A 22,966-nucleotide genomic window follows, 5' to 3' on the forward strand; every position below is an offset into this window, starting at 1 on the left:
CTTAAATTGCATGTATAGTTTACATTAAAACATCTCTGATCCTATCTGAAGTTTTTCAGTTCTTTATTTCACTTTTTTGGTAATGTATAATTATCTGTGTTATTCAAGTTGCAAATGCTCTGTAGACTATAATGATTCTTTAGTAAATTTATAATTCATCAACATTCTGTACATTTAATGAAAGATCTGAGGTTTCAAAAATTATTTTCACAAAGCAAGAAAATAAAAACAATGTGACTTGGATATTTCAGACTGACCGAAATTGTTTATTGATATGATATTTTAAGGATGCCTGTTGACCCATTGTAGATAATAAAGAGTATTGCTTTGATATGAGATTGCCAATATTTTATTTTTGTTGTCTAGAGCAACAGACATTTGGTTTGTGTGGTATGAATATATTTCAGAGAAAAACTTAAGGTGTATAAAAATTCAGAAAGTCCTTCAGTCTAGAGTGAACCAGATTGCTTTTGTTTCTCTGAATGATGGTAAACAGATCTGGACAGTTAGTCATGGATGTTACTAAAAGTGGACTCGATCCAGTCTTCCTAAACAATGCTTGTTCTGTAAAGGAAAAGGGAAAGCAAGTTAGATGTTGATCCCATATTTTCAGAAAGAAAACTCAGGAGGAAATAATGTGACATGCAAAAGAGGAAAAAAGCACAAAATAAACCAGTGCTTATAGGGTAAGCCACTTCCTTGTTGTAAGAACTTGGTTGCAAGTCCTTGAATTTGGACTGTTAAAACACAATGCTTTAGATCAGTAATTGTTCAAGCTAATTTAGTTATTCAAAGGATGTAGGCTCATGATTTCATTAGTGTTGGGGTTCCAATAAAATTAATTAACTAGTCTTTAGTTAGTTGAGTCTCCACTGCTTAATCATAAGTGTAGTTAAGGGGGTTTATGGATGGAAGCAAAAACATCATAAATTTTGCTTGGACACTCATACAAGTATGTTTTATTTCTAAATAACCCATCTCAAGTATTTAAAGTTTTCAGGCTTATGAAGACAACTCTTAATTAGAAACCAATACTAATTACATCTACAGCATATAAAGTGAAGCTGTTAATTAAAATAAATACAGTATTGAGAAAGCTGTATATATTACAAAGGAACAGACATATACCTTGAGAGCTCCGTTTAGATAGACATGATGTGCTTGACAAAAGCTGTCGGGGGAACAGGGGTAGTTCAAAGTTAGAAAACAGTCAACTTTAATGAAAGAGAAGTTTAGATTAACTTTATTTTCTACACGACATCCACTTGTCTAAATCATACAATTGAATGATTCCTCTATGTAATGTGTTTATAGTAATAACCAAATGTGGAAAAATTGTTTACAGGAAAAAAGTGAAGTTTAATCAAGATCGCCAGTGAAGATCTGTCTGGCTTGGTACTTTCCTTCTCCCCTTTCCTTCCCTCCCCTTCCCTTCCTCTTCTAATTCCTCTTCCCCCACCCCCTGTGCTTTTCCTTTTATTTTCTTGCTTTCTCTAAGTTGTGGGACTTGGTAAGTTTTTAAAACTCTCAACGTAGGTTTATTGAAATTAACTTAGTCCTCTTTGGGAATAGACAAATTTTTGGTTTTATTGAGAAATTTTAAATTTGCAAATCACATTATGCAACTTTATTTTGCATCTTTAGTTTCTCTGGTACATGCTTTTTTATACTGTTTGGGTGAAGTTGCTGTAAATGTTAGCAGGAAATAAATAATTCTCTACTAGAGGATGACTTTTATGTAAGCAAGAACACTGGACAAGGAGAATTAAGCTTTATTACTAGCCCTGCCATTAATGATTTGAGCATCACTAAAGCTCTTTGGTCCTCAGTTTCCTCATTTTTATAATTGCTTGGTATTAGTAAAGGACTTGAAAATCTCCCTAATTTTAATATACTATTACATATGATTTTGATGCAAAACCTGTCTATTTCACAGGGATGTTGTGAAGCTCTAGCAAGGAAATACACATTAAAACACATTCAAAACTATAAAACAGTGCATAGGATTGCTAAAATATATTGGAATAAATCTCACATTTATCTCTTCATAGACTATCTTTTTGGAATTATGTGGTTGATTGATAATAAGTAACATATGGGTATTAATAAAGAAGGAAGAGGAAAGCAGTTTATTTTAAATAATTCAAAAGGAGTCTATCAGCAACCCAACCAGTTAAGAGGGACTAAAATCACCAGTGCAGAGGAGGTAGAGAGGGAAGATGGGAGGGGAGGGGAGGGGAGGGGGGATAGTAGGGGATAGGAAAGGTAGCAGAATACAACAGTCACTAATATGCCATTATGTAATAATGTGAGTATGTAACAGTTGTGATTCTGCAATCTGTATTTGGGGTAAAAATGGGAGTTCAAAACCCAACTGAGTCTAATGTATGAAAGATGATATATCATGAGCTCTGTAATGTTTTGAACAATCAATAAAAAAAAAATTTTAAATCACCAGTGCACACTGATTATACCTTCATAGTTGATGCAGCCATTGGAGTCTTCTTGACCTGCCATCAGGGCTTCTACTTCTTCCTCTTTCATCTTTTCACCTATGAAACAAAACCCCTTTTAAAGAAATGAGGCAACAGGATATTTTCAAGTCTACCAGGATATTTTCAAATCTACCATAAATGATGTGCTATGATTGAACTCTTGGAAGACAAAAACTATTCCAATTTCCCTCACACTCAGTAGGATGTCAATACATTGTTTTCAAATGACTTAAATGCACATTATCCCTTGTCATCCAAACCACATCCTATAAGAACTACAATGTTTTCCTTTACTTATTCATTGGCCTCCCTGTCGCAGAAGCCAATTGAAATAGTGATTGACTTTTGAGTATTCGTTTTTCATGTTTTCTTTGTAGACTTTCTCCATGCCTATTTTTGTAATTACATGGTTCTTCTGTGTTCTTTCCTGTACATTCTGTGCTGTTAAGTCCACTGGAATAAATGCTTACCCAGGGTGGCTAGTACATGGCGGAGTTCAGCCCCCATGACTGTGCCATTGCCTTCCTTGTCAAAGACACGCAGACCCTCAACAAAATCTTCATAGGTTCCCTGGTCCTTGTTGTTGGAAATAGCTTGCATCATGGGTAGAAATTGTTCAAACTCAATTTTCTTGGCATTCATCTCTGAAAGAAATTACAGTTTGGACAGTTTGTAGCCACCATAAAATACCATCTCTGAATCACAAATGAAAGCTGAAAGTTCATTCCAGATGATCTAAAAAAAATCTTAACACAGCTTAAACTTCAGATGGTGAATTACCAAAATGACAAAAATATGGCAAAAGGCAAATCATGTGTTCTGGAGTTCCAGTGCCAAACTTTAGTCCCATTTGTTCCTGTACTACTGTGTGACACTGGGCAACTTTCTTAACCTATATGTGTGTCGATTTTTCATGTGTAAAACAGAAATACCTCAGAGTGTTATTGTGGGAATTAAATAGATAATGCATGTAAAGCTCATTGAAATACTTGGGACATGCCAGGCATGGAGATGCATGTCATGCCTATAATACCAGTGGCTCAGGAGGCTGAGGCAGGAGGATCACAAGTTCAAAGCCACCTTCAACAACTTAGTGAGGTCCTAAACAGCTTAATGAGACCCTGTTTCAAAAGGAAAACTAAAAAGGAATGAGGATGTGGGTCAGTGATTAGGAGGGTTTAATCCCTGGCACCAAAAAAAAAAAAAAAAAAAAAAAAAAACAACCAAAAAAAATAAAACAAACCAACAATAACAAGAAAAATCTTGGGACAAATTGAGTGCTTAAGAAATGCTACCTACTATTTTATTACTATTGATAATTTAATATTTTCCATAAATACTAGGGAAGCAATAAAAAATTATACTGGGATGCCACAAACATATTCCCATATAAATATAGTAAAAATTAACTGTACTTTACTACATATTCTGCCTATGTCCTGAGCTTTGGCAGGGCCTTTGCTTTCTTTAAATTTTAAGTAATTTAAAAAAGAAGCTTATGAGGAAAGGGTGTGTGTCAAATACTCTGTGATCTCATGACTTCTCTGCAATTTAGAGGTCTAGAGATGGGAGAACTTTCTTTAGTGTCTCGGACAAGGTAGATATCATTCCCAGTAAAAGTATAAAATAGACTATCCAGATGTATGCAAATGGATAAAATTATATACTTGCAAAATAAAAATTCCCCAGTTCTTCTCTTGTAGAAGGCAAATACACTGGACAATATTAGAAAGATTAAATTTGAGTGCTGAATAAATGAGCATTTGTTCAATAATTCCATTAAAGATGGATGTTGGCAAGTCAGACAGTGACATTTGAAAATAAGGGTTAGACTATTGCTTTCCCACTTATTTCATACTCATCTGCTTTCTGCATGATTAAACTAGAAACTTATTCTAAAGAAAATGAAGTCTGAGAAACAATTCTAAAGCAGAGCAATTTAGAAGCAAGTTTTCTTGAAAGAAAGGTTCTTACCCTCCTTTTTAAAATGAAGGAACATTTCTAAAACATTTTTAGTTACCAAGGAGAAATATAAGATTATTTGCCTAACCCTCTTGTTTTTTTTAACTAATGGCAAAGATCAACAGCCCAACTATCTACTTGAGGAAACTTAATGTTTTGTATCCTGTTTTTTTTTTTTTTTTTGTTTAGAGTCGTATTTTCCAATAGACTGTCATTCTTTGCTGTGAACCATTGAGGTTAAAAACAATTTCCTTGTTCCAGACTAATGATTGGATTTCTGTATCAAATGAATGTTTTCTGCAAGTTTGCTGTTTGTGTATTTCTCTGATTTTTGTTCCAGGATTTACCTTGGGAGACTGAATGCAGAGTTTGACTTGAGATTTTTAAAGCTTTTAAAAAAATTATTGGAAATAGAAAATGCCCTTGTTAAGATGTCTATCTATCTATGCTTAATTAAGAAAGCTGAATTTCTTTTGAGACAGGCACAGAAGCAGTGTAATGGTCAGAGCACAGGGCAAGGTCAATAGGTATTTTTTAAATATCTTCAAAACATTGCAACTTTATTTCCACAGTTTTTATCAAATATTAGATTTTCTCTAGAAGTATGCCATTGTAACTTACCCAGAATCGTATACAAAGTGCATTGTATTTTAACTGTATTTAACATCTTTGTCAAAATGCACTTTTTCCTTTGAAGGTTTGAAGTTTAAAATAATGTGCAAATTTGGATGTTATTTGTTTCATTAGCTCTGAGATTATGAACATTAGATATGATAATAAGAATGATGTTCTTAGCATCAGACATTATTTGTTTTCATAAGCACAGCATTTTATCATGCTTGCAGGTTCTCAAATGAAGGTTAACTTATTCTGCAAGGGAAAAAGATAAGATTCTAGATGGCTAACAGGCATATGCTACCATCAGGAGTAAACTGAGCCCTATTATATGGAAACTATTATTTATTTCTCAGTCTCACACTTATGCATTCATGCTTTAGCTACACTTCCATAGATCTTGGAAGAACTGATGTGGTTACCTTCATTGCTGGGGTTCCCCAGAACCTTCTTGACCTCTGCATTGGTGGGATTTGTGCCCAGTGCCCGAAGGACATCACCAACCTGGCTTAAGGTGATCTTGCTATCACCTGTTTTGTCAAACAGGAGAAATGCCTCCTTGAATTCTGCAAAAAACAAGGAACATTAGGGTTTTTTATTTTTCTTTCTCAAACCTATTAATTAACCCTGAGTCCTTCAAGGATTTACTTAAACTCTTCTGTTTTACAAGTTTGCCAACCACTTAAGTTGTCATTGTCAAACTCTGTTTTCCTACCTCAAACAATCATTGGCAAACCTTTTTGACATTTCTTTTTGGAATTCTTTTAAAGCAGCATTTCTAAATTCTAGTCATATGTTATTGCTAATTAGATATGGAAATCAGACATCATAGTCATATTTACTCATATTTCCTTGTCTGGGACTGGGCTAAGAGATTCTGAGGCCTTGATAAATCCTAGTAATCTTTATCTAGTCCTTCATAAAATTAGCAAGATTAATACATTTCAAGAAAACAAATTTTTGATCAGGATTGTGTTATATGTTATTAACCCATACTTCTCAGATTATATAGAAAAGGCTTCTCTCAAGGTACAAATTTCTTAGGTTGTTCTCTCGACAGTTTTCTTCAGAAATAACTTCATTTTTCAGGACAAATTTAGAAACATGAGGTAGGCCTGTAAATTCTACAATGTCTAACCATTTCAATGTTTGATGCTAGCAGGCTCCTAGCATAATTAATTCAGAAGGAGAAATATTTTTTGGATCGAATGTTATAATATTCTCTTTACACTTCACTCTGTTTTTCAGATAATACATATGACAGCATGCTGCTATACCAGCTTTTGAATTCAAGTACACACTCTTTATTAAAATTTATGGAAATAATTGGTTCACATGCAGTTGCAAGAAATAATTCAGGGAAATTCCTTGTATAGCTGGTTTTCCCCAATCGTAACACTTTGCAAAATCATAGAATATTACTGTAACCAGGATATTCACATTGATAGACCCCAGTGATTTTATTCACATTTCCCCAGTTTGCTTGTATGCATTTATGTGTGTATTAAGTATGTATTTTAAAGTGCTATTCTTATCACAGTCACTTATTTATTATTCTCCCTGTATTTTGTCATTTTCTTTTGATAGAACTGGTCTTGTCTTTAAAATTTACAATGATAAAGAATTTGAAAAATACATAATGAAAAGACAGGAAGGTGCAATACTAAGAACATAGGGGACAGTAAGTCATTTTACCTGAAAATTCTAAACTTAAATCAAAATTTCTGGGAAACCCAGACCTACTAATGGTGACTGATTGGAGTTAATGTCAGTAACACTCAGAAAACCATTTGTGAGTGAACTATAGGGCTGAAAGCACTCTTTTTAGCTATCAGTGGTCTTAGGTTAAAAGATGCTATCTAGATAGATTACACAGCCAAATATCCTTTTTACTCTCTCTCTCTACCCCTAATCTAAGATTGTATCAGACACTGTATTCATGACTAGTTACAGTTCATGTTATCACTCTTTGCTAAAATCCTATGCATTTGACTATAATGGATTTAAAAAAAAAACATGCTGCAGGCCCTATGGAGTCATTAGTTAAATATTATTTTTCATGTTTCAAGGGACACGTGAAATGAAACTATTCTTGTTATTGGCTCCAGGCTTTAGGGACAGAGAGCTCACAATTACCTTGGTCAGATGCTGATGTAGAAATAGAATTTTATGAGTTGTAATGAAATCACTCTGACATTAACCCTTTTGGTGGTTTAAAGACAGAGGTCAGAAAAATTCTGTTCTTTCTACCCCAGGTTTTTAATGCAAGGCTTAGTTATTCTCTTGAACATGGATTGGCAAACTACTTCCCAGGGGCTTCTTGCTTGTTCAATGAAAGTGTGATTGGAATATGGCCATCTCCATTTCTCTCTGTTTGTAGTTGTTTTCATACCTTGGTGATAGAATGGAGTTGTTTTTAGACTATAACACCAGGAAAGCCTAATGCATTTACATTTGGTCCATCAACAAAAAAATTTATGACCTCTGATCAAGAATAGCACTGTTGTAGAACTTTCTGGTAATGATAGAATTGTTCTCTATTTGCCCATTATGGTAACTACTAGCTGTGGCTCTTGAGCACTTAAATGTGACTAGTGCAATTGAGTAAATGGATTTAAAAATGTATTACTTTTTCATTAATTAATGTGTAAATAGCCACATGGGCTAGTGGCTACTTTATGGAACAGCATAGGACGTAGACCTTTAGCATGCTATAATTTTCTAGTTTTTTTCTTCAATCCTAATTTCTTTCTTTCAATTTAATTAGAGAAGCATGAACAAAAATATTTAATCATTAAACAAGGAAATAAACTATTCTTCATTCATTTCTGAGAGTATAGGATTTCTGTTTAAACAGCTTACATTTGTTTTTCACACATACACACACACACATACACACACATACAAAACACACACACACACACACACACACAAAACCACAATCTACTACACCAATGTTTACCCAACTTCTGTGTCTAAAACTTATTTAACTTGTGGAGTCATAGGTTTTGTGCTTAACAGGAAGTCCTTTTGACCTGAAAAAATTTGAAATCTTTCGCTTCTTGGTCTTACATTGTTTGGTAGTCCTAGTGACACTGCATGTTAGGAATGTGAGAGAACTGGGATGTGGTAGCAGCATCACTAGTTAAAAGTTAATTAAAATAAAACAAATTATAGTAAACAATTTGTAGAAAACTATTTTCAATATATAAAACAGTTCTTCACAATATCATTTTAAGTGATCTTAAGTTATAATCCAATCTATCTACATGAGATCACCAGCCATGCTGTAGATGCCAGTGAGTCTGTATAACAGCAAATACCCTTTTTATTCTTAATTGACTTATAGACATAGAACATGACTGAAAAGGACTGAAAAATGTAAGATCCTTTAGGCACAGAATAAATTAAACACATTCTTATTAATCACCCATGTCTATATCTTCTATGTCATAATATATATAATATACACATACTTAAATTGACCAATATTCTAATCTGTATAACATTATGTAACTAAACTCTTTTGCCCCCTCATTTCTATGAATTTTTTTTGTCCAGTTCATTCAAATTTGGTGACAATTTCACTTTATAAACATTTCTTCATAAAATTCCTAATGAACAAAATTAGATCTTGGGGGATCTGTTGATTTCAAAGACCGAAAGGGAAGATATTGAAGTGCAAAAGAAACTATTTGGATTCTCTTGAATCTCAAGAGTTTGGGGTCTCCCCATTGGTCATTTTTATAAAAGAAATTTCTAATTAGTTTGAAGTCAAACCAAATTTTTAATCCCATCACTAATTCTTTGGGTCCTTTAGCAAGACTTATCACTTCTCTGGGTGTCTGTCCTGTACCTCTAAAGAAGAACTGGAGCAGGAGGTGTCTAATATTCCTTCCACAATTCTATGATAAATTACTCCTTCCTTTTTTTTTTGTCTCTGAATTCACTTTTGTACTACAGCTCACTATTGTGTAGATTTTGTAATTGGGCAGTTTTATAATTAACTTTATTTTCCATATTGAACAATTCACACTCATCAAATTTCTCTTTAGAGGTTTGATTAGCAAATTATTCTCCCAAATCGACATCTTTTTGTAAGTATACACATCTATTACTTCTTGTATCAAGTTAGTTTTATTTAGAAATCAGTGCCTATAAGGACTCATTATTGTGGGGTTTACCTTTTATTTGCTTAAATCTTTGATTACTGATTATAAGCAAAGGCTTCAGGTTGAATGAATTTATATTTAGAGTGACTGAGAGCAATTTATATTTAGAGTGGCAACACCAGTGTGAATAATTAGGAAGAGCTTAGCTCAACCCAAGGGAGCTGGTTTTCTTACATACCATCTTTATGAGTGTGCACATATTAACAACTAGAGCTTTTAAACTTACCATCCTGCTGTTCCTTAGAGAACTCGATCTGTCAGAAAGAAATTAATCACAAAGAATATTTTAACCAAACAAAAATGTCCTGATTTTTAAGTGTATCCAGCTCATTCCCTGAATAATCTTCAAAGTAAGCTTCAAAAGTCAGCCTACTTTTCCGAGTTCAGGCATAGCTTGGACACCAACAGGTTCAACCACAAAGTAGCATGCCTTGGTGTTAACTGATAGTCCAGAAACTAGACAGTGCTCTGCCCACATCTGCAACAGAGACTCTCAAATCACTTACCCGCAATCTGGTCAGCGCTGAAGGACTGCAGTGGTGAGAGAGAGAAAGAAAGGAACAACTAGTACTCTCAAATGCATTGACAGAAGGATTGCTCTCTGCTCTGAGACTTAGGAAGCCATGTAGGTGTCATAGCATAAGAAGGTTGCCTTAGGGTACTTTTAAATCTAGGAATACAAAAATCTATTGCAAAAGATAATTAGGGAAAATTTCTCTGTATCTTAAATAAGGAAACAATTAATAAATGTTCAATCAGATACTTCCTAAAATAATGCAAAACCCTATGATAAAGATATGCCTGATTAATAAATATGCATTATATTAAAAAATGATTAGCTGCATTTAAAACACCACCTTAAATCTTTCTGCAGTTGCACCAGTACATTTTTATATTAGTATACAATACTGAAAGCACTGGAAGTAGTTTACTTGATTCTAGCTATCAGTATAACTGGGGTGTATCTTAGGTCATACTATCTTGCTATAGTTTCAGTATCCCCCCTAAATTTAAATATCCTAAACCTTATGTGATATAGTAAAAGCTGGTGAAGCATGAAGTACTACTGCTTTGGGAAGTAAGATGCATTTTTCCAGTTTGCATATTAGTTCTAATTAATCTCTTCTATCTTCAACATACCTCCCAGAGTATCCCAAAGTACCCCAAAGTAGAGTCTCAAGATTTGTTCTGGCTCTTTTCTCTCCTCAATTCCCTTCCTCCTGTCTGCCTCTTTCCTCAATAAGCTTCTCATCACTATTGCTATCCTCCTATGAAGGACAAGTAGTTCTCTTATAGGACGCACCATGATGGAGCTGCTGGGCTGCAGAACGGGTCAAGCCTGAAGAGTGAGTTGAGGGCCGCTCCAATCCCTGAATGGGGCCTCCTTCTCTGAGGCTTCCCTTTATTTCTGGGCAAACTGACCTCACTGCTAGCATCGAGTTTCAGAGAGAAGTTGCCCCTCCCATTGGAGAGTTCTTTAGCTTTCTTAGGGCAAAGGGAAGAGGGAACTGTACCCTGAGGACTATTTTTAGGAAACCAGAACCTAGGAGTGGACAGCCTTGGTGAGATGGAAGCCTGTCAGTACTTTTATGGTCTTTAGCTCCTGGACATTTGTGGGCAATGTCTTCCTTTAAGAAACTTCTCTGCTTAGTGGCAGAAAAGCTCGGAACTTCTCTAATGGCTCAGGCTGACCCCTTCTCTTGGTGAATTATGGACTTTGTGAACTTCTAGTCAACAAGCTTTGGTGCTAATGAAACTTCTTGGATGGGACTGGTCGGGGTTTCAAATGACAACTGCTATAGAAAGAACATCCTCTGAAGCTCTGTCCCTTATGGTAAAGTTCAGAGGACATGAAAAGGCCACATGCTCTGTGTTTCTGAGAATGCATTTAAGTGGCAATCTGTCAGTTCTCAAAATCCTCAATTAAACACCACTCTTTTGCAAGTAGTATTCCAAGAGAATTAATCTAAGCAAAGAATAGTTTTCATCTCTATTTTCTCCATTAGTCTTCTGACTTTAGGTTTTGGGGATTTTCCTTCCACTTCAGTAGTCTCTAAACTGGATGATTTGTCATATTTTTTTTTTCAATTTCTGAAGTGCTTCTAGTCAGGAAGCACTTCAGATAGTCCATTTTTGTATCCTTCTTCTTATTCTATGCGTATTATTATTCTATGTTTAAAATTTAGCATAAGTTTTTACTAGATCATGCTGATTCTGTTTCTGCCTTGAAACTTTATAGACGGGTCTCCAGACTGAGAAAGAAAGAACCCAAGGCAAAACTTGTGGAGTGCAAAATTGTACTTGAACGTTTTAGAGCTGTCTAAGGACTTGGCCAGCAAGGGTTTTTATGCCAGACTATCTGAAAATAGTGGGAAACTCCCTTCTGGAAGGGTATTGGGAAAAGTGGTACTTGAAAAGATCAGTGTTAGGATGGATGCCCACTGAAGTTCAGAGAAAACGTTGGTCATTTTTCCTACTTATTTAAAGCAGCTCATGGGCATAAAGAATGTTGGAGATGAACTGTAACTCCAGTATTGCTTCTTGCAACTATTTTAAAGGATGCTCATAAGTCTCTCCTGCCAGAAAGATACAAATCTGAAGCTAACCCACAAACCATTCTAGAAGAAATCAACATTTAATTATGTACCACTTTTGGCCCAAAGTTTACAAGTTATCTCAGGATCTTGAGATTTGAATCCCAAAATGAAGATCTAAAATATCGTTTTTAAGTTATTAGGTAAACAAATTGACATTTTGAAAGGCTTTTGAGAAATGAAAGTTTAATAAAAGGATTCAAAATGCTTTGAATCACAAAGGGAAAATGGAAGAGGTCAAAGGTTGAAATTTATAATCTTTAGTAATTGTGTAACTTAGAATTTCATGATTTTTGATATGTAGAGTATGTTACCTTTGTGCCTTTTTTAGTTTTGTAACATGTAAATGGGTCATAAATTTGAATTGCTCTAAGATTACTAGTGAGAAGTAGCATATATTTTTAGTAGTGCTAATAACTATAAATACTACAAAATTAAACATAAAAGTTGACGTACTAGTCATAATGATCATTTTCCTATTTTGTTCTTTTTTTCATGGAGAAAAATGTGTCCTTATATATATATATATATATATATATATATATAAAAATATGATTAGTATATATAAAATCTTTTGGGTAAATTAGAAAATCAATATAAAAATTGTACTTATGTTATGAATAAACCATCTCTAACCACTGGATATTATGTAAAGATTTGTTATTATTAAAATAGAAGCTGCAAAGTGATAGGCAGGTATCAAATTATTTCTCCCTAGTTTTTCCCCATATCTTTGTCACAGAGAAAAAGAGCTTCAGTTTTTTTGAACCTACTAAGAATCAAAATGTACATTTGAGCACACCATTTGACAATAGGGAAGCCTACCCTATAGCTTAGGCTAGAGAATAAACTGTGTTTTCAAAGTTAGAAGACCTAGATATTGTGCTCATAAAATAATCAGGAAATGCAATTTAGTCTCTGGTACACTTTTATGACCTACAAAGCATGGCCTGCATCATTTCCTGGGTGTTGTAATAGTGATGTAATTAGCCCTTTGAACAAAGGCACAGCATGAATCCACAAAGTCAGCTGATTTGGGCCTCCGTTTGCTATAACATTACTGTTTGCTTTAGAGATTGGCTTTCAATCTTTTCTGTCTGGCTTGCTTTCTTCTCTCTCTCTCTCTCTCTCTCTCTCTCTCTTGGAAATTAGACATTCTTCAAAGCCCTAATAAAACCTCCTCCTCTCCAAAGCCATTTTCTCCTGGTGTGAACCTGTGTGTCCTGCCCCCTCTGCCCCTGCCATATTGCCCTTGCCTTGTTCCTAGGTTTTGTTCTTCACTACTCCTCAGGATAGTTTGTTCTGTTAAATGCTCAATAGATTTTCATTAAATTAAAGTCATTAGAGCATAAGTCTAGTAAGCTCTTCCTTTAAACTCAAGTTCCTTCTCTGGAGTATTCGGTTCCTTGGGGACAGAGACATTTATCTGTTCTTTTAAAAAGCTTACATTGTAAAGAAATTAGAAATGTTTTCCTTCAGTGCTGCCTCTCTAGCACCTAGAACTGCTGGCACTTAGTTTATCTCAAATTATTGATATATGTACCTTTTATATATCCAATACTTTCCCTTAGATTTTATAAAAATTTTTATGAGCCAGACTTTTAATTCGCCAACACTCAATTTTTCTTAAAGTCTCTCTCTCTCTTCAAATTCCTAGCCTATGTATTTTTCTTACAGTTAGTACAAGGCTGCATTGCACATTTTTATGACTCATGTACTAACATTTGTGGTTGGGTTTAAGTAAGTAGTAGTCTGAGACACTGCCACCAAACATAATTTTTATTCCAAAATTTACAGATTATTTTCTACTTTGGAAATCATATTTCTACTAGTAATCATGAGATTTGGTTAACTGATTTAAGATACTGTAGTCTCATATATATATGAATGAAATTGCTTTATAAGGAAAATATTAATATTCAGTTAAACAGTCTCTGGAATTGATATATGTTAAATTTTATTACAGTAAAAGAAGAAGAGCTATAATTAAAGATAATTACATCTTTTCTAGTAGTATATGATGTTGCATACTAGGAGAAAATTCCTTAGGAAGGAGCTGGGACGAGAATCTTCAAAGAACATCATTGTCCCTTTGGTGGATAATGGAGACTGATGACAGGTAAGATTGAGAAGCTGACTAACGAGAGCCAGTTTTCAGTCAAGAGAACATTGCTGCACATTCTCTGACTTAATGCCTGGCAGAGGGACCAAAGACCTGGATACATATACCCCCTTAGAAAAAATTTAACCCAATTTTACAGGATTTCTAGAACCCACCATAGAAGGTCTATGGAAGTAATATTTTGTAACTCTTGGAATTCTATGCTTCAGAATAACACACTTAAGTCAAAGGAAAAAATGTTTTCCTTTTTTTTAAAAAAAAATTTCAACAATGGATATATGTAGGCTGGTTACTAGAAATATAGTAGAAAGAGGGGAAATTAAGAGTGATGCAATTATATTACCAGTCCAGGTTCTCTAGTACAGGAGAGTCAGGTAGTTAGACTGTATAAATTAGTCTGAATTGAGACAGAATGCATAATTCTGTGCTCTGCAGACTTAAACCGGTCAACTGAATTCTGTCACCTAAGAGCAAAGGCTGACTTGTTAAAATAACACAATTCAGACCTATAAGAACAGAAACATGGGTGAATCTTTGTAAAGACTTAAAAATGCATCCAAGCCACCTTTTAGTTTTCTCTTCATCTTTCTCATGGCTAAAAATTGGTAAGGAAATTAAAGATTACTTGCAAGTTGCACTTTCCCCCTGTTGTATATTTTGTTTGCATGCAATGTCTTAAAAATTCAAATTCTGTTTTTGTTCCTTCACCTTTTTATTATTAAAATGTGAACATCAGAAAAATTCTTTCTTGGTGTGTTTTAAGAAATTGGTAAGTATCTGCTTTCTCCTCCTTGTCTAGAATGAAAGCTCCTTTTGTGACAACAGTGATATATTATTATTAGCACTAATAATATATTCTAAAGACCTCAAGTCTTTTGATGGGTTGAAAAGAGAACTAGTCTGAGAATTTTTCTGGCTCTCATAACAGACAAATTATGTTTTGGTTATATATCTACACTTCTCTGTGTTATTTTTCTTAAATATATAATATCAATTTGCATGATTTTCTTCAATACATAATATCAATATGCATCTATAATATTACAAATTTTCTATTCTTTTGTCAGTATAATCTACCTCAATTCACTTTTTTTTCCCATGAAAAAGAGAAGGGTGCCTAAAAATTCAATAGATAATGTTCTTTTAAAACAGATAAAGTTAAGCTAAATATAATTTCCAGGTACTATGTTCAAGTCAGCTAGATTTTTGTAAACAGGATACAGCATGCCACTGGGCACCTTGAAAGGTAAAAAGCAACTCACTCCCTACAACCGAAGGAAGTTGATTGGATGTGGTTTTGCCTTTAGGTCAAACTTTTCTTCTCTGACCAGGATTTATCATCTACACAATTTAACTAGTGCAACTGAAGCTATTGTTACTTTTATACTGCAATTTTTGACCCTCCAAATTCTGTTTTAGGGGTAAAAAACAACCTGTAAGAGTTGATGTAGAAACAAACTGTAGAATATCCTATTTTCATACAAAAAGTATTTCGGTCTAAAGAGAAACAGAAGAAAGTGTAGTATCAGCAGACTAAATATAATCCTTTCCACAATTTCCATGAGTCAGATGGTGCTTAATACTGCGTAATTATGGAATGACTACTAAAGACAACTTGCCAGGGGGTTCATTTGCAGCACTGAAATGTCAAGAGCTAAATTTGGCACTGTCACTTTGTGGTCTCCTTGTCTTGCAAAGATTACTTTATCTTAAAACTGTTATTCACTATTTGTAGGTGAACATATCTCTTCCTTTGCAAACTGCATTTTGCTCTGCAGAGACATTATTCAGTTCTCTATAATTAAAAATGTTATTGTGGAGAGCTACAAAATGCCCTTTAATATTGTCTTACTCTGTTCTGCCTGTTTCCTTCATTTATAGTCGAGATATAGGAAAGATGAAATGTGATACTGATACCTAGTGATAGACTTAAATCATTTTTTATTTGCTCCTAAGGTTATAATTATACTGCAAATGGGTGAATATTAAAATTCATGCACATCAAAATTATATTAGAAATTCATTTTTCTATTGAACGGCCAAAGTAAACAAACTTAAATTATATAAAGCAAGCTTAGAAACAACTTAATGTTTTCCCTCATTTTTTTCCTAATTAGAAATTGTATGTGTTTTTTTCCTAGTTCTTTTTCTCAAACTAGTTAAAGATCAATCTATGTTATATATGTGGCATTGCATATTACCACAAACAATGTAGATTGGGATTTCTGGTTTAAATTATGTTATTTATTTGTAATCAAAATTGAGATTTCATACTCTTCTTAGAATATTAACCTGATGGCAAAACTTGAAGATCATGTTTGATATGGGGGTGTGTTTAATTAAGTAAAAACAAAATATCTTAAAATTCAATGTTTCATTACATTTAACAGTATGTTTAAAATATCCATTTCTGTTTACAACATTTTATAGGAAGCTGAGAAAAAGTGAGTAGGAGCACTTCTAAGTTCCTAAGATTTCAGCCTTGTTCTATAAAAGAGAACACCCAAGTTGTCAGCAACAGGTGCAGGATAAAGAAAAACTGAACTTGCTGGGATGTGGGGTCTGTCATCACCCCCTCTTCTGGCTACACAGGACTGTGCAGGGCAACACAAGAACAGCTTTACTTCATTCAAGAGCAACATAAAACAAAACAAAACAACAGCAACAAAACAGGCTCTTTTATAGCATCTTGAAACAGCAACTAACTCTTTAGAAACTAGAGGTAGCTTAGGATACAGTTAACACAGTTAACTCTGGTTTTGATGTGCTAAGTTAAATCCTAGGTTCATCATTAACTAGTCATTTGATCATAGGCATTGTGTACTCTGAGTTTCTTAACTTGGAAAGTGAGGACAAAAACATTCCAGTTTAATGTTGTGAGGGTTAAATAATATGGCATAGAATAAATTCACAATGAGGATTTGTTGTTATTAATGCAAATAGCTGTATACTTTTTAGTCTTTCATGAAGCGTATCTTTGTTCAACATCCCCAGGAATTCTTCTAATGGGATTAGGTTCATATTAGCCTTGTTAGAAATGAGAAAAAAATCATTATGAATGAACACAACACATTTTCATACCTGGGCCCAAACAAGTCACCATACATACATAACTATCTGCCTCCACTGAATACATATAGGGATATGTATTGGGAACAGTAGATATCCACCTTATCCATTAATTTTAGAGTGTAAGTCTTCCAAGCCTGGGATCAATTTTCTTTGAGATTTGTTATTCAGGAGAGCTTCTGTCAATGCATTCTGTACCTTACCTCTTTTTGTAACATCGCCTGCAGTGTCTAGTCAGGGATGACCTGATTGAGTGATGAGTACAATGACAATGAAAATTTAAGCAGCACAATGAGACACATGGCTCAAAGTCCCCACCTTGCAGCAATTCTGACATACCTGCTAATGCATGCATCATGCAAAACATCCAGATAGATATTGATGATCTTTTGAAATGTAGGATGTATTTATTTTGTCACTTATTTACCTCCATTATTTCACTTGGTTGCAACTATTTTCATTCCTGTGTTTGCACCCATAACCAAACTGATGGTGGGTTTTAATTCCTAGGGTGTGGTTTTGTCAGGCAGTGTTCTTTTTGTCTGGGTGTTGTGGTTTAAGTCTCAGTTCTCTGAAGGCAAAGAATGATTAGAAACACTAAAGACAGTAACTTTAATATTAAAATATCAGCAGAAATTTGTTTTTGAAAAGGGTACTCACAGAAAAATCCATGGGGACAGAATGTCAGGTAAACATTCCGTCAGAGAATTTCAAAGGTTGTAGGTCACATTCCAAACAAATAATCAACAAACCAGGAAATAAGAGTGGAAAGCACATTTAAGAAACTGATAAAGCTAGCTAATAATATCCAAGATTATTCAAAGTTTAGGAGTCAAATGTGGTCATTGAATGTTGTGTATTTTAAGATGGGAAATTGGTCTTAGCTGGGAATAATATTGAGGAATTAAATTTTACTATTGCTATATACTACATAAAGATAGGTAAACTTCAGAATTACTCAAAGTCCAAAGGACACTTGGATTTCTAATCTTACATGATTTATGGAAGAAAGTTTTATAGTGCAATTAAGTTTTTTTCTTTATCAAATTTCAGACAGTTAATCAATGCATATAACAGCTCTTAATCTCTTTAAAGTTTATTTTCTCTGATTGAAAAAAGTTTATAATTTATGTAAGATAATATATCAAGGAACATCATTAATTAATTAAAAGCATCATAACATGAAATGTTTTAATATAGTTTCTAAATGGTATAACCAATGGTATGACACTTAATTTTTTAAAATTCTCAACTTATGCCACATTCTTTGGCTCTTACAGGACACCTCCAAATGTGCACTGATTTTATACTGATGAATGTAAGTTGTTGGGCATTTAAATTACCTCTTTCTGCTTTTCTTCTTTGCATTAGGAAAAGGCCCCCAGAATGAAAGATGAAAGGTCATGTCTTCCTGCTTTTTCAAGATTCATTTAACTGCTCTTTAAAAATTTGTGTCCCTTATCAGAACCCATGATATCTCTTGTTCTGCAATGAAATAATGATGAGGGAGCACACCATGCTCTCACAGGGACTCTCCTGAGTGTCTCCTTCTTCTGCCTGGTTGTACTAGCTCGTGCTAGGATTAATTCAAATATAGATGGAAGGACAAAACAATTTTCAGGACTCCGAACAGTCACTGCTCTGTTGACTAAAACAAATAATTGGCTTAATTTCTGTGTTGCAAAAGTGATGTTTTGTCTTTTCTTGGAGATCTCTCACCTTCCAAATGCAGTCTTTATGCAATTTACTTATTTTGACATAGTTCCTCAAGGAGGAAAATTAATACCTGTTTTCATTAGTGGAATACTTTATTTTCTTCTTAAGAAGACACATTTTTTCCTTTCCAGAAGTTTACAATCCCAGATGCAAAGAGATAATAGTCTTATAAATCACAATAAATATAAAGAAGAATAGTTTTGACACTCTAATATTACTATGGAGTGGAGAGTTAAAGACTACGAACAATCAGAATTATTGTAATGGCTATAATCACACTCATTGTATTATGAAGTCAGAGTGCATCTATAATGATATATTAACTAAGATTGCTATAAATGAAAAATTTGGTTTCCTTTTAATGAACTGTATGCATGTAGTCCTCAAGGTAGAAAAACACTTATTAGAAGATCTGGCATGAATTTCTCCTCCTAAATGGATATTCATTAAGAATAGTTCTTAATCAGTATTAGATCTATGATCATCTTTTTCCAAATATGACTTAATATACCTAAAAACTACAGATTAAATATTTGTAATACTTTATTACTTTGAAATATAAAATATTATATTTAATAAGAATGCTCTAAAATTATATCTATTTATCACATGTATCCAAGGGTGATCTAATTCAGGGATGTTTTGAAAATCTTATTATAATAAAGCAGGCAATTAAGTGTTTATTTGTAGGCCAGCATTATAGCTGCAAGTAATAAATATTACGTTAGTAAAATTCAGATTTATTACATACAGAACTTTTGGCTTCCATGAAAAGATTACCTCACAGGAACTTTCACTCATTAGTTTTCCATATAAGGCTGAGTTGCCTATATGAGCATTTTCAAAGTGTCAGTTGGACCAATGAGAGCCCAATGAAAAGGGGGAAGGTGCACGTCATGGAGTAGTAACAGGCACATCCATTCCATCATTTTTCCAAAAGCAGGTCATCTTTTGGCAGTTGAGAACTTTGATCACAGCAAAGTGTTGACACAAAAATCAATCACATTCTCCTTAGTTCAAGATCAGTATGCAAAAACTCAAAAGACATACACTAAAAGCTGTACAACCAACGTGTTTTGTAATAATTTTGGTTAGTTTCATTTAGAAGCAACTCACAAATTCTGAATTAAATACTGTATATAAATAAACAAGATGACAGTTATAGTCACTGAAACACTTGAGTGCATAATTTTCTGCACTGAGATCTCATTTAGTGTTGTAGCAAATTTTATTAAGCAAAGCTTAAAGGGGAATTGACTTGAATTGCAAAAAATCTTCTTTCTCAGATGAAATAAGCAGCTGTCAAGTAAATACATCCCGGACAACTGGGTCATCAGCTGTCTTTAAACTTCTGGAAACAAGCAGAGGCTAAAACTTTCTTTTTGATGTAGTTTTAATCTAAAGAATCCAGTTTTCACAGAGGTTTTATTAAAAAAATGCTGGTTTAAATATTCGTAAATGCAACACCTTTACACTTACATACTTTTCATTGTATTTTGATAATTTAGGGGAAAATGGAAGCCAGAGAGCAAAAAAATAGAGCAGGCATAGTTTCCACATATGATAAAATTTTATGCTACTGTTTATTTCTTTTTCAAAAGCAGGATTCTCTTCTTCCAAATGCTACCATTTCACTGAATAATACCATTCCTCTCCATGAAAAATATACCTCTTTGCAAGTTCCTGGAGTTCCCTACTGATGAAAGATGTTTCAGTGACCAAACAATTCACCCTTTTAGTTACCTTAATGGCGGAGAGATCGATTTTTTCTTCTTTGGGTTTGGCTGGGGCCGGCGCAGGTGCCGGGGCAGGGGCAGGGGCAGCAGCCGCAGCAGGTTTCTTCACGTCCTTCTTTGGTGCCATTTTGTTTAAAAGGATGGGTTAAAAAAAGAAGGAGCTCCTCCAAAAGAACCTGTCAAAATGATACTTGGAAGAGGAGTGGTGGTTCGCTTGATCCACAGCCCAGAGTCTTGAAGGTGGACCCAGAGTGTTAAACGGTATAAGGGCATGCATATATATTTCACTTAGTGCCTAACAGAACCTTGACACATGCGGCTGGATTGGACAGTTCTCTAGTCAAGGGGGATGGCATTCAGCTCAGACTATAAATGGAATCTAAAGGGTCAGGGCTTCATCAATTTTTTTAAACTCCTCTTGCTATTTTTTTTTTTCACCTCCATATATAAAGAAGAAAGAAGTCTGACAAAGCCAGCTTCAGATCCTTTGGTGACAGCAAAGTAGATTGACATAGTTTTTCTTGGTAGAATTACAGTTCTGTTGAAGTTGTAAATCTTTTTCTTTTTTTTTCTTCCCATGCCCAGGAAACTTCACTGAAGGATTCAATTTCAACTTGGAATTTTGGCAGGGAGTGACACCAACTTTCACCCAGCTCCTTTTCTCATGCTCCTCCCTCCTGGCCATAAGTTGCAAGAAATTGCTGGTCAGCAAAGAGGTGACCGGGTTTAAAAATAAAAAGCCTACGTATAAGGAAAGCTCTTCAAATCTTAAAGTGTTTTCCCTTCTAGGGAGCACAAACCCTGACTCTCTAATCATAATAAACTCTATGCTAAAGAAAAATAACTCAAAACTATTTCCTATAATTTAATTTTCATGTTAGAATTTAATGAAAAATATCAAGTGAGATAAAAATTTCAGCAAGATTTGCTTTCTTAAAAGACAAGTTTTCTAATAGCATGTAGCTTTCAAAGTAGACACTTATCCATTTTACTTTCTAAATGGCATATAACATTTAATGATTTATCTGTCATCTAAATATTTTATCCCTATTGGGGAGACAGATAAAATGGATCTTTTATAACTTTTTAAGTGGCAAATTCTGCCAGAGAGAGGGTTATAATTAGTTCTAAGCTATTGATTGTGTAGTACCACCCTCACTTTTTTAAATTAGTGAGCTATTTAATTAATTAGTATAAACAAGTTATTAATTAGAGCAATTATTTCATGAATTTAAAAGTGCAAATTTACAAATTATGTATAAGTGTACAGATATGTATACACATACACATGCATATACTCATATATAACTATACATACTATATATTCTAATTTTTAAATATAGTTGTGTTTAAAGATATAGATTCATCATCTACTTTCTGTTGGTCTGGTGTAAAAGATTTCTTCAACTCAGAGAAGCTTACTCTTTCTGTATATTATAACCAAGAGAGATTAAGATGCTTATATTAGTAATAATCCACCTAAATTACAACTAACCCATAGTTCATCACTCTTTTCCTTATGTGGTGGACTAATATAATGAATTATTTAATTCACATATGTTCAGGGAAGATTTTGGTGTAACATTCTAAATTAAATTTATTTTTAACTCGTACATTTTTATGTGCCTATCAATGGAATACCATGTGCTGTTTCAATACATGTATATACATTTGGCAATCAGGTGAAACACATCTGTGTCCTCCAACTTCATCAGTTCCTCATGGTGAACGCATTCAGAATCCATTCTTCTAGCTTTATGGGTTGTAGGGCACACATCTAGTTAGCAGGAGTGCTCTAGAACTTCTTACCCACATCTGCCTGCAGCTTAGTACACATCCCTCTCTCCCTGATTCTCTTCCCAGCCTCTGCCATCTCTCTACTCTCAGTTTCAACAAGAGACCAACTTTATATTCCATGTATGAGTGAGATCATGTGGTGCTTTTCGTACCTGGCTTAAGGAAAAGCTTTTTGATTAGTTCCCTCCCTCTTGTTGATCTGCACTAGACTCACCCATCACCTTAAGTTAGTAGTTTATAGTCTTTTCCTATATACAGGACACTTATGAGAATCTGAATATGTTGTTTTACCTAAGAATACTATCTCATATTTAAGTAATTAGAGTATAGTTAAAATAATGCTATGCTTATAATAGGAACATTATTTTTATACATAGCAGAAATTTGTCCACCACTTTATTTTCCTTTGAATTTTCAAAGGATAGATTGAAATTTTCTGCAATCACTGAGCCACAGATATGTTCTTGCTTTAATTCACATCCTATAATAATACTTTGATTCCTATGCAGAAATCTCCTAAGATATAGAATAGGGTTGACAAGTAAAAGAGCTTTATGTCTTCTGAGCAAAAATGTTTTAATCCACCTTACCTTCAGAAAAGAAATTGATACAATAAAAAATAGATTAATCCATTCACATAAAATATGTTTTACATTGATAATGTCACCAAAGAGCAATAATTTCCATC

The 22,966-nt window shown here is 34.0% G+C and overlaps 1 protein-coding gene and 1 long non-coding RNA gene across 3 annotated transcripts; both read right to left on the reverse strand.

The window, feature by feature from the left end:
* Positions 1 to 326: 326 nt before the first annotated feature.
* On the reverse strand, positions 327 to 20,760 carry MYL1 (myosin light chain 1). Of its 2 annotated transcripts, none has more exons than XM_081262115.1 (7): positions 20,489 to 20,760; positions 9,471 to 9,498; positions 5,495 to 5,638; positions 2,966 to 3,139; positions 2,475 to 2,552; positions 1,129 to 1,171; positions 327 to 564 (listed from the first exon to the last, which is right to left on the reverse strand). In XM_081262115.1, the coding sequence occupies exons 1-6, from the start codon at positions 20,606 to 20,608 to the stop codon at positions 1,143 to 1,145; spliced, it is 573 nt and encodes a 190-aa protein (XP_081118241.1). In that variant the 5' UTR covers positions 20,609 to 20,760; the 3' UTR covers positions 327 to 564; positions 1,129 to 1,142. The 2 variants fall into 2 exon arrangements, with proteins under 2 accessions (XP_081118241.1, XP_081118242.1); XM_081262116.1 differs by lacking the exons at positions 9,471 to 9,498; positions 20,489 to 20,760 and adding exons at positions 9,751 to 9,775; positions 10,548 to 10,679.
* On the reverse strand, positions 12,853 to 20,482 carry LOC308631143. Its single transcript, XR_014018116.1, has 2 exons — positions 17,690 to 20,482; positions 12,853 to 17,600 (listed from the first exon to the last, which is right to left on the reverse strand). It is a non-coding gene; the product is annotated as an uncharacterized lncRNA (long non-coding RNA).
* Positions 20,761 to 22,966: the final 2,206 nt, after the last annotated feature.

The sequence above is a fragment of the Spermophilus citellus genome (assembly GCF_964194105.1).
Source record: "Spermophilus citellus genome assembly, chromosome: 11".
In the NCBI taxonomy this organism is placed as follows: domain Eukaryota; kingdom Metazoa; phylum Chordata; class Mammalia; order Rodentia; family Sciuridae; genus Spermophilus; species Spermophilus citellus.

Coding starts and splice junctions, on each gene's coding strand:
- MYL1 (XM_081262115.1), bottom strand. CDS start 20,608: ATGGCACCAAAGAAGGACGTGAAGAAACCTGCTGCGGCTGCTGCCCCT. Junction 3,140..5,494: donor GGGGAACCCCAGCAATGAAG/GTAACCACATCA, acceptor AATTTCTTTCAG/AGATGAATGCCAAGAAAATT. Junction 2,553..2,965: donor CCATGTACTAGCCACCCTGG/GTAAGCATTTAT, acceptor TTTGTTTCATAG/GTGAAAAGATGAAAGAGGAA.